The 15,469-nt window shown below is 42.8% G+C and overlaps 1 protein-coding gene across 2 annotated transcripts in view; it reads left to right on the top strand.

Moving 5' to 3' along the window:
• The first annotated feature begins 640 nt into the window (after window positions 1-640).
• The window catches only part of DEPDC1B (DEP domain containing 1B), a 96,805-nt gene continuing 81,976 nt past the window's right edge, over window positions 641-15,469 (top strand). The window contains exons 1-2 of one of the 2 annotated variants that reach the window (XM_065905655.1): window positions 641-769; window positions 7,564-7,829. In XM_065905655.1, coding sequence (XP_065761727.1) covers window positions 722-769; window positions 7,564-7,829 — 314 coding nt within the window. In that variant the 5' untranslated portion in view covers window positions 641-721. Of the gene's footprint in view, window positions 770-2,577; window positions 2,655-7,563; window positions 7,830-15,469 lie in introns of those variants that run through there. The other variant, XM_065905654.1, reaches the window with a different exon arrangement.

Genomic DNA, 15,469 nt, shown 5'->3' with positions numbered 1-15,469 from the left:
TGAACTTTGAACTCGAGTGGTAGGTAGAGAATGGTGACCTCAATTGTCCCTTTGAACAGTTGCAAATCAGATCATCAAGTCCTAGGGGGGAAATCCTGAGAAACAAAAAACAGCTCACAGCCCTGTGGCACAGGACTGAAAATTTCAGTCAGATTCAAAAAAACAAAGAACTCAAGTTCCTGGGAAAGAGGACGCTACCAAAAGAACAACACAGGAAGCTGAATGGGGCTCTTCTCCAGCTCTTTATTGTTCTTTCACGCTGTCGACACTCCCTGTGGCCAAGTGCTCTTATCTAGTTTTCACACGTCCCTCCGCTTGAAGAGGCAGTCCACTCGCTTCCTTTCACTACCCACTTCTCTTAATCTTAGCCGCCACCGCTAGGTTCAACCGCGCACTTGAAAGGGTATGGCTTTGTCTATCCAGCCCAGCCGGGTTTCGGTCTCTGAAATACACAAGTTCAAAGCGACCCCTCTGCGTACGCGCAGGCTGGGCAGGCGTGGGCACGCACTCGAACCGAGTTGGTTTCAAGTTCCGCCGCCGGCGGTTCGGGAGGAGCCGCCCACCTGCCCCTCCTTCGGGCCCCGACAGCCCCGCCCCGCAGTTCCCGTCACGTGCCGCCGCGCCGCCCAATCAGCGCCTGCAGCGCGTGGGCTCGGGATTCAAACTGCGGCGCCTGCGACTCTCGGGGATCGGCGCTGGTCGCCGCCGTGGCGTGCGGGCCATGGAGCACCGCATCGTGGGGCCCGGGCCATACCGGGCCACCAGGCTGGTGAGTGTGCGTGCGGGGGTCTGGGCGAAGCGAGCCGCCGGCCTGCGGGCCGACCGCGGACTCGTCAGTCCTCGCTTCTCCAGAGCTAGTCTGACCGAGTTCTGGAGGCGGGGCGTGTTTCAGCTTGTGAGGCCAAATTCTAGATGATGCTTAAAGAAAAGCTAGCCCAGCCGCGGGCCCAGCCCATCGAGGGTGGGCGCAGCTTCGATCCCGAGACGGGGGCTGGGTTCTCGCCAGTGAACGGCTACTCCGGGTTTAAAGCGCCCAGGAAGAGCACGACGGCACCCTCCTCCCCTTTCCTGATCCTCCGGAACCCTACGCCCCGCGCCGGGAGAGGATGATCCAGTCAGTCAGTCACTTTCGGGCCACCCGCCGGCCGTTACGGGCAGGGCGTGTCCATCCTGAGTGTCACTTGTGGTGACACTTGAGGTTCTTTGCAACGGTACCCTAAACAGAGGTGGATCTCTCTGGCCACGTTTCCGGCTCCTGATGTTTCTTTTTCTATCAGCACCCACTTAAATGAAGGGGAAGGGTGGGCCCGGGCGGAAGGTTTGAAAGAGCCTTTTCAGCTTCCCTGGTGGCTCAGACGGTAAAGCGTCTGCCTGCAATGCGGGAGGTCCGGGTTCGATCCCTGGGTTGGAAAGATCCCCTGGAGAAGGAAATGGCAACCCACTCCAGTACTCTTGCCTGGAAAATCCCATGGACGGAGGCGCCTGGTGAGCTCCAGTCCTTGTGGTCTCAAAGAGTCGGACACGACTGAGCGACTTCACTTTTTTTCTCTCAGACCCCAGTGGTCCAGGGTGCTGCCTTTTTTTCCTGGGAGAAGAGCATTGATAATCAGAGTTCTGAGGCATACTTGATTTCTTTGTGACCTGAAGCAAGTGATTATAGCGATTTCATAATGGAATAAATGGAGATAATTTGCTAATGTCCAGGGTCGGTTTTAGACGAATTTTTATGAAAGCTTAAAGGTGATTTGGGAGGAAGAGACTGCACTCCTTGGTCTGTCACCACTTCTGGCCACAGCTAACTTGAGAATTAGGCTCATTGTTCCTTGCACCCCTAAGGGATATCCAGGAAAAGAAAACAGGATGGAAGAAGTTATTGCCCTCATTTTTGCAAACAATCCACTTCAGACACCCATAATGATTTTTTAAAAATTTATTAATTTTTAAATTAAGGATAATTGCTTTACAGAATTTTACTGTTTTCTATCAAACATCGATATGAATCAGCCATAGGTATACATATGACCCATAATGATTTATTCATTAAAAAAATTCATATAAATTTAGGTTTTCCTTTGGGGGTAGTCTCTAAGAGGTATGGATGCTGGTGGCAGGGACAACACTATTTTAAAATAGTGTTTTCTTATCAAGTTCCATGTCACAGTGCCTCTACCACTTGAAACCATCTGGGGTCAAGGCTATTGGTTGGTCCATCTTTAGGGATGAGATACAGATTGTGCTTTATCAGGGACATTCAAAAATTTGACTCTCTTTGGGACTGCCCTGGCTGTCCCGTGGTTAAGAGGTTTCCTTCCAATGCAGGGGCTGTGGGTTTGCCCCCTGGTCAGGGAGCTAAGAGCGCACATGCCTTAGGCGCCCCCCCTCCCCTGCAAAAAAGGATAAAGAACAACACCCTACACCCTACAAACAAAAAAAGAATAAAGCAGAATCAACACTGTGACAAATTCAATAAAGACTTTAAAAATGCCCCACGTCAAAAAAAATCTGAAACAAAAAAAGCAAAAAAGCTTACTGTCCTTTGTGGAGGTAAAGTAATATTCTCCTACTGCAGAAAGAGAAGAGGAAGACAGTGGATGAGATGGTTGAATGGCATCATGGACTCGATGGACATGAACTTGGGCAGACTCCCAGAGATGGTGAGGGACAGGGAAGCCTGGTGTGCTGCAGTCTATGTGACTTGGCGACTGAACAACAACTGCCAATTTATTCACTACACAGGGGAAACAGAGATGCTGGATCTTGGGGCGGCTTGTTCTCATTCTTCTAGCTTTAGACTAAAAAAATAAATTACATGATAATTGAAACTTTTTAAATCTCATATTCACAGAATTGTATGAAGTAACTCTATAGATGCAGCCTGCCTATGTGAAAGACATTCTTGATTCTGAGTCACATTAAAGTGTTATCAAAAGAATTTATGAAGAAAAGTATTCTGTTCTTCAGAAGTTTTCAGTTCCCAAGAAATGATTTTCAAGTCACATTTAGCCAAGACTGATCAAGTTAAATAGGAAACGAAATTATGTGAATAATTGATGAAAACACCTCAGTTTCATCAGAATTTGCTAAGTATCAATCAGTTCTCGATTTTATTCTCTTTGAGAATCTTGAACTTAAACTCAGATTTTTGAAAACACAGAAAGCGATAGGCTTTTTTTTTTTAAGTGAGAATTCCTGATTTATTGGCGATCTCTGTAGTCATTACAGGTACTTTCCCCCGTTGTAAAATCTCTAAGTGTTTCTCTGAGTATAATTCAGTTGCGCTTTACAACTTCTGTCAGTTAAATCAGTTAGCCCTCCTTCTCTGCCTCAGCTCTGTTTACCTCCCTGGTTCCCAGTTTACCATTTCCGTCTTCTCCCACCGTTACAGTCAACCTAATCTTCAGAAAAGCTTGGGAAAAACCTAGTGGTACACAATGAGCCGGCCTTTGCTTCCTCCTTTCATGGCTCACTATACTTTCTCAAACCATGTACAGCTCCATTTTCTAAGGTACCAAAGTCTTATCTGAAAATAACATTTTATGGACTAGGTAAATTTCTATGCCCCAAATCAAATGACAGACTGTAAGTCAATTCATGGTGAATGTGGAAGCTAATTAGCAACTTACTCATCTTCACTGAAGAAACTTTCATTTTTGTAATCTACGTATTAAATAGTTCTGTAAACATTAGTTAACAAGAAATGATGAGAAAGAAAATTGATTTTTCTGAAAACAGCATAAGTCTACCAGTCCTTTCTTTGAACTTAATTCTGAGTTGTATGTATCTTCTGATATAACAGGTGAACTTTAAAAGACTTACAGGTGTCATTGAATCTGAGAGTTTGAATCGACTCTAAAGATTCCAGTTCTCTCATTTTGTTGTTATTGTTTAGTTGTGAAGTTGTGTCCAACTCTTGGCGACCCCATAGACTGCAACACGCTGGACTCCCTTGTGCTCTGTCTCCTGGAGTTGGATGCAACATTGTTCTTTACAGCATTGGACTTTACTTTCACCGTCAGACACATCCACAGCTGAGCATCGTTTCTGCTTTGGCCCAGCACTTTCATTCTTCCTAGGGCTATTAGTAATTGCGCCCTGCCCTTCCCCAGGGGGACACCTTCTGACCTGGGAGAGCGCCTCTTCTCCTGTCATATCTTTTGTCTTTTTTTGTACTGTTCATGGGGTTCTTGCGGCAAATACGGGAGTGATTTGCCATCCCTTCCTCCAGGGGACCACGTTTTGTCAGAACTCTTCACTTTGACCTGTCTGTCTTGGATGGCCTTGCACAGCATGGCTGATAGCTTCATTGAGTAATGTAAGCCCCTTCGCCACAACAAGGCTGTGATCTGTGAAGGGGACTCTCATTTTATTGAGGCCTAAAGTGGTGAACTGACATGGTCAAGTTCACACTGCCAGTGTGTGGCAAGTACACCATTATCTAGCACTTGTTTGTCTCTGAAGTCCATGGCCAGTGCTGTATTATAGCACCACCATCATAATATTTTTGATACTAAGAAGTAAAGAAATGGAATAATGTTCAAGAGAGAAAAATAGGAAGCACATTTCAATACTCAGAACACTGAGATCATGGCATCCAGTCCCATCATTTCATGGCAAATAGATGGGAAAACAGTGAAAACAGTGTGAGACTTTATTTTCTTGGGCTCCAGAATCACTGCAGATGGTGACTGCAGCCATGAAATTAAAAGACACTTGCTTACTCCTTGGAAGAAAAGCTATGACCAACCTAGAGAGCATATTAAAAAGCAGAGACATTACTTTGCCAACAAAGGTCCATCTAGTCAAAGCTATGGTTTTTCCAGTAGTCATGTATGGATGTGAGAGTTGGACTATAAAGAAAGCTGAGCACTGAAGAATTGATGCTTTTGAACTGTGGTGTTGGAGAAGACTCTTGAGAGTCCCTGCAAGGAGATCAAACCAGTCCATCCCAAAGAAAACCAGTCCATCCTAAAGAAAATCAGTCCTGAATATTCATTGGAAGGACTGATGCTAAAGCTGAGGCTCCAATACTTTGGCCACCTGACCAGTGAGCTGACTCATTGGAAAAGACCCTGTTGCTGGGAAAGATCGGAGAAGGCAATGATACCCCACTCCAGTTCTCTTGCCTGGAAAATCCCATGGACGGAGGAGCCTGGTAGGCTACAGTCCGTGGGGTCGCTAAGAGTCGGACACGACTGAGCGACTTCACTTTCACTTTTCACTTTGATGCATTGGAGAAGGAAATGGCAACCCACTCCAGTGTTCTTGCCTGGAGAATCCCAGGGATGGTGGAGCCTGGTGGGCTGCTGTCTATGGGGTCGCACAGAGTCGGACATGACTAAAGCGACTTAGCAGCAGCAGCAGCTGGTCAAGATTGAAGGTGAGAGGAGAAGGGGACGACAGAGGATGAGATGGTTGGATGGCATCACCGACTTGATGGACAGGAGTTTGAGTAAGCTCCGGGAGTTGGTGATGGACAGGGAAGCCTGGCGTGCTGCAGTCCATGGAGTCATAAAGAGTTGGACACGACTGAGCGACTGAACTGACTGATTTCAACACTCAGTGTTGTGTTTTGTAATTTGACTTGTGGAGCAAAAACAATTATCAATTACATTTTATCTATGTTACTGCATGTAGCAATAGTTTGTTTATTCTCATTACATTACACTATTCTGTTGCATGAATTTGTTTATTCTTTTATGTTGATGGACATTTGGGTTGTTTTTAATCTATTAAGTAAGAATAGTGCTATTTTGAACAGTGTGGCTTTTGGTTAACATACTTTTTTTTTTTTGGTTAACATGCTTCTGCTGCATATATATACACACTTAAGAATGGAATTTCTGGGTTATAAAGTGTGCATATTATTTCTGGTTGCTCCATGTTCCGACTGGCACCTAGTATTGCCCGTCTTTTTCATTTTAGTCTTTCTGTAGGCATGTATATTATTACATTGGGGATTTATTTGCATTTCACTGCTAATTCATGAGATTGAACATCTCTGCATATACTATGGTAAATTTGGAGATTCTTTTATGTGAAATGCCTGTTTAAGTGTTTTTTTTTTTTTCATTTTTCTTTTGAATGCTCTTTCTTGAGTTGAATTTTTCATTTTGTCTTAGAAATTCTGGTTATATGTTATCTTACTCTACAGATTGCATTGTTTTTGTGTGTGGTTTTAAGAATTAAAAAAAAAATTTAAATCTGGACCAACTTAATTTGAAGCATGGCTTATCGTAGTGTCAAATGAAGTAGAAAGATTGATATGCAGAGGACATAAAGATGTTTGAATTTGGCCAGGAGGAAGACATGATTGAGAATCAGAGTAAAATTAAATTGCATGACGTTAGGAGGTGGTTTAATAAAAACAGGAAAAGGGAAAGACCAGTTAGGTGTTTGCATGTTGAGTACCTGCTGTGTTTGCTGTGCCCTGTGCTGCACGTCCAGGGAGCGTGCTTGAATAGACCCGACCTGGGCCCTTGACGCACCTGGTGTTGTGTACTCAGGGATGGTTACTGTGCTTGAGGGAGGCTGGCTATCAAAGGGAGAAGAGAAATGGACCACAGGTGAGAGGTGATTGGGCAGCGGAGAGTATGGAGAGAAACGCAGAAGAGGCAAAAACAAGGTTACAGTGTTGGGCAAAATAAAAAGGATATGTTAAGGTCAGAACTATTGTTGAAAGAAAAAGGAAGAACTGATTCCAGTAGGAAAGGTAGGTAAAAAATAAGGTTCAGAGTCTGTAAATTCATAGACTTGAAAGAGGAGCATGAAAGAAGAGAGAATGGTAGTAAGAGTAAGACTGAGTTTTCGGAACTTGTAGGACTGGCGGGATGACAAGGGTCCTAAGGAAATGGAGTAATTATGTAGGAAGAACATCACATGTGAACATTTCATTTAATTTTGGGATGGCTGATAATGGTGTGAATATCTCGATTAATAAATTTTTTTTCTTTTTTAAATTTGGCTGCATCATGTGGCATGTGGAATCTTAGTTCCCTGACCAGGGATCAAACCCTTGGCCCCTGTATTGGAAGCTTGGAGTCCTAACCTCTGGACTGCCAGGGAAATCGCTAGAATTTTTTCTTTTCTTTTCTTTTTTTTAATAGGATAGTATTCTGCAGAATTTTTAAACATTCTTTGACACCAGGCACTATATTTTATGTATCTCTTTTTTCCTCTCCCCCATACAATGCCTCGTGTAATAATCAGTAAGTACTTGCTGAATGAGGTAGTTATATTAAATGTAGGACTCCAAGAATTGAATTACGGCCTCAGTTTTTACTATTAGTTTTGTTCATGTATTTCTCATTAACATAATCCATTAAGTTCACATCAAGGACAACTTGATGAAAACATTTCCAGTAAATATTTATTGAATGAATAAATGTATTTGTTTATAAGGTTACTTTAGCATTTAAAGGTCGTAAATAGAAAAAAAAAACTTGGACTGCTTCTGTTATTAAGGCAGTCTTTTAAATGGAACAACCGCATTTGTTGTCCTAATATTTAGGATGCAGTAACATTTTAAAAAATTTACTAAATGCTTTCCTCCATTTTTGCCCCAAGTGGAATGAAACAGTTGAACTTTTTCGTGCCAAGATGCCATTACGGAAACATCGTTGTCGTTTCAAAAGTTACGAGCATTGCTTCACAGCGACTGAAGCTGTGGATTGGCTACACGAGCTGCTGAGGCGCAGCCAAAACTTTGGCCCCGAAGTGACCCGCAAACAAACGGTCCAGCTGCTTAAAAAATTCCTGAAGAACCACGTTATTGAAGACATCAAGGGAAAATGGGGCCAGGAAGACTTCGAGGACAACCGTCACTTGTACAGGTAATGGCGTGTCAGCCCTGAAGGGGAAGAGCATGGGGAGCACACATGGATCTGGTCAGCCTGATGAAATTCCTCCTGTGAGAGAACTTGCCTTGTCCCCGGGAGGGGTGCTTGTACTTGTGATTTGTTGGGTGGAGAACTGCATCTGTCGCTATGAGAGAGCTGATTGCGCTTGTTCTTGGCTTCATAGAGCACCCGTAAGTAGTATTTTGTCGCAGTGGCTTTCAGTAATGGAACCTTTTTGTGCCTTCTGTAACCTGGAAGGATGGCTATAGTAGAGTGCCTCTCCTGGGGAATCTGAGAGGGTGAAACAGTAGCTCTGGCTTGCACCTTTCTGAGCAATGTGAGGGTGTGTGTTCAGGGTTTCGTGGTAGAGGTGTCTGATCTCCAAGCAGAGCTCAGGCTGATCATGAAGAAATGGAACTCCCCCATGTCTCAGATTAACTCTGCAGTGCATGGCTGCTTCCCCCCGCGTTTCAGTGCTCCTCTGTGATTGCTTACTTACTATGCGATAATCTGAGGGCAAGGACGTCCCTCTGTTGACACTGCCCTTCTCATCGCACACTAGGCTGGTTTATTCCTGGAAGTGGAGAGGGCCTGCCTGAGATTCAGGGAATGAGGGAATACTTAAAGAGGAATGAAAAGAGGAATCATTGAGCTATCTACAGAGAGGGCTACCAGAGCACCAAGAACCTGTGAGGGATTAAAGGAAGAAATGAAGATGGCGAGCCCTTAGTATCTGCTGTCGTTTACTCCAACAGAAGAATAAGGAATGCTCTTATAGCACGTTCACCGGGGCATTTGGGCGCCACTGGGACACCTGGCTTTGAGCAGAGAAAGCGTGCCTGTTCCCTACTGAGTCATGTCTTTGATTCCTTTGGGGACTAGCTGCTGGGCAAGTGGAGGGTGGCCACCAGCACTCAGGCTAACACCCAGCAGTGGTGTGTGCTTAGGCTCTGACTTCCTCATGGAATTTCATCAGCAATCTCCCCTTCTAGGCATCAGGATTGTCAGCTGGGCAATTAGTTGTCTCTCCACTTGGCAGTTATTTCTGACTTGCTGATCCAACTTTTAATTAGAATCTTGGGTGATATTAGCCTGTTCTGAGACCGTAGTGCCTATTAGTATCAGGCAGTGGAGACTCTAGCCCTGGTTCCACATGACATACTTCATTGGGAATGCTTAAGTGATTGTTTCTCTTGGGAAGCTATAATTGCTTGTACCCCATCAAGAGTTAACTCACACTTCTAGAAGGTTGTCTGGAGGAGTAACTTGAAGTCTGTTTTATTGTGACCTTAGATTGGGTACCAGCCATTGAGTCCCATGAGGCTTTCAGAGATGCCAGGCGAGTAAAACAGAAGCCTGTTCTAGGAGCCAGCCCCCCCGCCCCCCCCAGCAGTGACAGAGCATGTTTCACCTCAATTTGAAGACTTAATCATTTGTCCTTTAAAAAATAAAGTGCCTTGAGTTGAGAGCTCACTCAGGAGTGTAGAGGCCCCTGTTGGCACGAGGCAGCTTCCAGGACTGAGCGTACAGCTCGTGATGATATGCTGACTTGCCAGTGCCCCAGGGAGGATTGGGGACAGGCTGCCCTCCCTGCTCAGTGTCCACCTGCTCCTTGTGGTCGAATAGTACCACTGCCAAATCGTAATGAGAGCCCATGAGGGACATTAGGAGCTCGAGGCATATTAGATTTGAAAAATAGGTGAAGAATCTATAAGATAAATTCCTACAATGCTTTTAAATATCAAGCTTTGTGGAGGAGGAGCCTCTATAAGCAGTGTCAAAGTTGGAATAGGTAGCTGAGAGTTCTTAAAAGAAAGGAACTAGCCTTGTGGAGCTCCTGTGATGGGCCAGAGTCACTGCATAGTCATCATTTACCTCGGCACCTGCAGATGTCTCTTATCTAATCTTAAAAATAAGGAAATTAATGAGACCAAAGGTACCAACTTGTCCACAGTCACTCAGGTGGTAGTAAAAGAGAATTTGAACTGAGGGCTCTGCATCTGAGGCTTGTGTTCTTGTGTTGTGCTTGACTGCCTCCATTTCCATGGCATGAGGTTGACTAGCTTGTAACTAGAATAATAAATAAGAAATAGTTGGTGTAGTCAACATGTGTTCATATATTCACAGAATTCTAAGAATGTGTTAAGTACTGTGTAATACATATTGAATGATCAACTGTCTTCTCAAATAGAGGAGGTAAGGTAAACATTATCAGCTGAAATACTTACGTAAATATAGGGGATGGGTGGTTGCCTGGGTCTGGGTTACAGAAAGCAACATGAAATATAAAGACAGAGTATTTTTTAAAGGCAGAAATTACACACACACGCAGCAGAATTTTATAACAGAAATGATGAGTTATGTTTTTACTTTGTAGTGTATTAAATCTTATTTCTAGTTTAAAAAATGTATTTATTGTGTGATTGCATTCACATGTGTTAACTATGATTTTATTTTTCAAGAATCTAAGAGTTAAGTATAGAAAATAGGAAATAGTGAATTTTTGTGTGTAAAAAAGGAAAATAAGATCCTAATATGAGAATGTCCCTAACAATCAGAGATGTTGCAGAGAAAGGTCCAGAGCTATTTACTGAACTACTTCTTTGGGGTTAGTAACACTGATGACTAGAAAGAGTGGCTAGATTTGCTACCGGTGAAGACAATTACATCACAGTCATCGGGGTCATCATAGGGTCATCATCGTCCAGCCAGACAAGATGCTATCATCTGTGTCTAACCAAGCTTTGTGGCCCTCGACTTCAGATGAAGAGAACCTGCACTACCTTGTATTTTTTATGAGAAATTTCAGTTTATGTAGCAGTTTCGCTTTATGATCTCATTTGATCTTCATGACAACCCTGTGAAGTAGACAGAGTGGATATTTCATCCTCAGAGAACCAGACACTTGTCTCTCTGAAACATCTAAACATAACACCAGGAAATTCCATGCCGATCCCTGAATTACCCATTTATGTATGTGAACAGATGGTTATGTGGGATTATTTGAACCTAATGCCAACAAAGGTCCATCTAGTCATAGCGATGGTTTTTCCAGCAGTCATGTATGGATGTGAGAGTTGGACCATAAAGAAGGCTGAGCACCAAAGAATTGATGCTTTTGAACTGTGGTGTTGGAGAAGACTCTTGAGAGTCCCTCGGTTTGCAGGGAGATCAAACCTGTCATTCCTAAAGGATATCAGTCCTGAATATTCATTGGAAGGACTGATACTGAAGCTCCAATACTTTGGCCACCTGGCCAGAACTGACTCCTTAGAGAAGACCCTGATGCTGGGAAAGATTGAAGGCAGGAGGAGAAGGGGATGACAGAGAATGAGATGATTGGATGGCATCACCGACTCGATGGACATGAGTTTGAACAAGCTCCAGGAGATGGTGATGGACAGGGAAGCCTGGCGTGCTGCAGTCCATGGGATTGCAAACAGTCAGACAGGACTGAGCGACTGAACTGAATGTAGTGGGTTATATAAAAATAAAAGTGTATACTGTGATCATCGCTTGTTTTGGACTATTTAATAAGGAGAGCATTTGGTCTGTTTTAGATTTTTAGTGGGATAGGTCCTTTGATCTGGAGCCTCCACCTGCCCCTTGCCCTGCTCTCATTACCAGTGCTAGCTCCGGGATGCAGTTGTAACTGGATGATGCTCACAGTTTACAGAGAGGAATTCACTAGTTCCCGTGTAGTGTGTGTGAGCTAATGTGTTGTTGTTTAGTTGCTAAGTCGTGTCTGACTCTTTGCGACCCCATGGTCTATAGCCCACCAGGCTTCTCTGTCCATGGGATTTCCCAGGCAAGAGTACTGGAGTGGGTTGCCATTTCCTTCAGGGGATCTGCCTGACCCAGGGATTGAACCCTTGTCTCCTGCATTGAACCCTTGTCTCCTCCAGGCAGTTCTTTACCACAGAGCCACCAGGGAAGCTCTGATCTAATGTGTAGGGAACCATTTTCTTTTTATTCTACTTATTCCTGTTCCTTTTTTTCTCGTCCCTCTGTTTCTGTCTCTTTATGTGTATCATCTCACATTCCCAATTGTTTCCCCTTTTCTTTTTCTTCTACTTAGTTTCTCCTTTTCTTTCTGTCTTTTCCCTTATATTTGCTTTTTTTTTTCTGGCTTATTTCCAACATGTGTATTTTAATTTGAACCTAAAATTTGTTATGTAGATTTTATCAGCTTTCTTGAATGTAAATTTCACAGTTCTTAATTTTAAAAATAGGAATCATGCTATGTAGTTTCAAAACTTACCATATAAACCACAGTAATGAAGACTGGTATTGGTGAAGGGGTACATGGATGCTTGGTTCAGTGAAACAGAATCGAGTCCAGAAACACACTTACGAATATGGCCAATTGATTTTTGATGAAGATGTAAAAGCTCCTTTAAAGAAAGAGATCAGTCTTTTTGGTAAATGACGTTGGAACATTTGGAAGGCAACTGTACTTACCACTATACCACCGGCAGTCATAACATTGGAAAAATTAAACATCTGTTTATCTACATGCAAAAAAATGAAGCTCCACCTAAACCTCATTTTTTTACAAAAATTCATTCAAAGTGAGTTGTAGATTTCAGTGTAGAACTGAAAATTTTAGAAAAACAGGAGAAAATCTTTATACTGAAGGGTTAGACAAGGAGCTTTTAGACAAGACATCAAATGCATGATTTATAAAAGAAAAAACATGATAAATTGGATTTCATCAAAATTAAAAACTTTTGCTGTGTGAAAGGCGCTAGTGAGAGGATGAGAAGACTAGCGACTATTGGGGAGAAAATATTTGTAAACTACATGTAAGTGGACTAATATCAAGAATATATAAAAAATTTGCAAAACTCAACTGTGAGAAAACAACTCAAAAAATAGATTTGAAAGGACTCTTCCTCATTAGCACTAGGGAAATGCAAATTAAAACCCTGGTGAGATACTTCTATATATCTAGTAGAATGGCTAAAATAAGAATACTGATAATGCCAGAATCTAGTGGGTGCAGAGCAACTGGAAATCTCATTCATTGATGGTGGGAAGCCTAGGTTGGTAAACACTTTGAAAAACAAAGTCACTTTGGAAAACAATTTTTCAGTCTCTTTTCAAATTAAACATGTATTACTTACACATGTCTCCATGTTCTGCTCCAGAACATTTACCCTAGAGAAATGAAAACTTATGTTCACACAAAAACTTGCATGTGAATGTTTATAGCTGCTCCATTAACTCAGCTGTTCCTCCATGGGTGAATGGATAAATACTGAACATCTGTATGGAGTGCTGCTATGTATATCGGGTGCAGTAGGGCGTGTGACTATACAAGTCAGAGCAGGAGAGAGGTTTTTTGGTGAATGATGGAAATGTTTCCTAATTGGGATGGTGGTTACAGGATGGTGGTTACACAAGTGTCTATTGATAGAGCATTATACACATACACACACACAATGGAAAAAAATGATCAATTTTGCTATATGCTAGTAACATTTTTTAAATACTGGAGATTTGAAAAGTCTGTATTTGTTACCTCTAGTGAAAGAAATCAAATGCCCCTGTGGGCCTGGAAAAAAGTCTTCATTGTTACCATATGGACAGAGGAGCCTGGCGGGCTACTGTCCTTGGGGTCAATAAAGAGTCGGTCATGACCCTACTTAGTGACGAAACAATAGTCTTTTGAAGGGGCAGATAGGAACTTCTTCATGTTAATGGACTATTGGCTCCCTCTAGTGGACACCTTTTGTTCTTATAGTAAATTTCAAAATTGTGATTGTGATTTTGTTTTTCTTTTCTTTTTATTCATTTCCTCAGGTCTTGTGTTCTTATCCTGTGATGGCTAGATAAATTTTGTACCTTTCGTATGCATCAGTTTTTTTCATCTATAAAATGACAGGACTGGGACTAGTTCTTAAAGCATATTTCTTTATTTTGGCTGTATTGGTCACCGTGCACAGGCTTTCTTTGTTGCAGTGAGTGGAGCCTACTCTAGTTTTGCTGCATGGGCTTCTCCTTGTTGTGGCTTCTCTTGCTGTGGAGTGTGGACTCTAGGGTGCACAGGCTTCAGTAGTTGGCACACGGACTTAGTTGTCCCACCACGTGTGGGATCTTCCCAGTGTGTGTGCGTGTGTGCTCACTTGTGTCCAACTCTTTGCAGCCCCGTGGACTGTAGCATGCCAGGCTCCTCTGTCCATTGGATTTCCCGGAATACTAGAGTGGGTTGCCATTTCTTACTCCAGGGGATCTTCCTGTCCCAGGAATTGAACCCACCTCTCCTGCATTGGCAAGCAGATTCTTTATCAGCTGTGCCACCAGGGAAGGTGATCTTTCCAGACCAGGGATCAAACAGGTGTTCCTTGCATTGCAAGGCAGATTCTTAATCACTGGATCATCAGGGAAGCCCCTGAATTAGATCTTTAAGGTCTTTTTCCATTCTAAACTTTCATCATTCCAAATATTGAGTACTTATCACAGGGGTTTTCCAGTGCTTAGGAGATGAAGAAGATAAGAAATAAATATGACATTCTTTTCCTCCTCAGTTTTGCAGTCTCTCTTGAGAGAGAGTATACATGTATGAAAAAGATAAGTGGCAGAACCAAGGCAGTATTGAGTTTAACCAAAAAATTAGAGGCACTGCACTGACAGTCCTTGGGTTAACATAGCTATTTTGTTTGATTAGCATTATGTTTTCAGTCACTGAAAATTTTTTTCTCATTTTTATTGTTCAATTTTGTATATTTTGTGAAGGTAATGCATTCCTGTGTTTCAAAATTTACAAAGTACCGAAGAGTATATTCGAGGAGGGCATGGTAACCCACTCCAGTGTTCTTGCCTGGAGAATCCCATGGACAGAGGAGCCTGGTGGGCTACAGTCCATGGAATCGCAGAGAGTCGGACACAACTGAAGTGACTGAGCACAGCACAGAGAGTATATTCAGTGAGAATCTCCCTTCTACTTTGCTTCCCCAAGGTGGGGTTCAAGCCTTGAACTTGCACTGAATCTTTCTTACTTTTATTATTTATTCTAAAGTTGTGTTGGTTTTTTTATACCCTAAATTACAATTTGACCTGGATGTTCAGTTCAGTTCAGTTGCTCAGTTGTGTCCGATTCTTTGCGGTTTCATGGACTGCAGTATGCCATGGACAGGCTTCCCTGTCCATCAGCAACTCCCAGAGCTTGCTCAAACTCAGATCCATTGAGTCTGTGATGGCATCTAACCATCTCATCCTCTGTCATTCCCTTCTACTCTTGCCTTCAATCTTTCCCAGCATCAGGGTCTTTTCCAATGAGTCAGTTCTTTTGCATCAGGTGGCCCAAGTATTGGAACTTTAGCATCAGTCCTTCCAATGAATGTTCAGGACTGATTTCCTTTAGGATTGATTGGTGGGTTCTCCTTGCAGTTCAAGGGACTCTCAAGAGTCTTCTCCAACACCACAGTTCAAAAGCATCAACACTCAACTTTCTTTATAGTCCAACTCTGACATCCATACATGACTACTGGAAAAACCATAGCTTTGACTAAATGGACCTTTGTTGGCAAAGTAATATGCTTTTTAATATGCTCTCTAGGTTGGTCATAGCTTTTCTTCCAAGGAGCAGGCGTCTTTTAATTTCATGGCTGCAGTCACCATCTGCAGTGATT

Source organism: Muntiacus reevesi, chromosome 14 (genome assembly GCF_963930625.1).
Source record: "Muntiacus reevesi chromosome 14, mMunRee1.1, whole genome shotgun sequence".
In the NCBI taxonomy this organism is placed as follows: Eukaryota; Metazoa; Chordata; class Mammalia; order Artiodactyla; family Cervidae; genus Muntiacus; species Muntiacus reevesi.
This window is presented reverse-complemented; position numbering and strand designations above follow the sequence as displayed.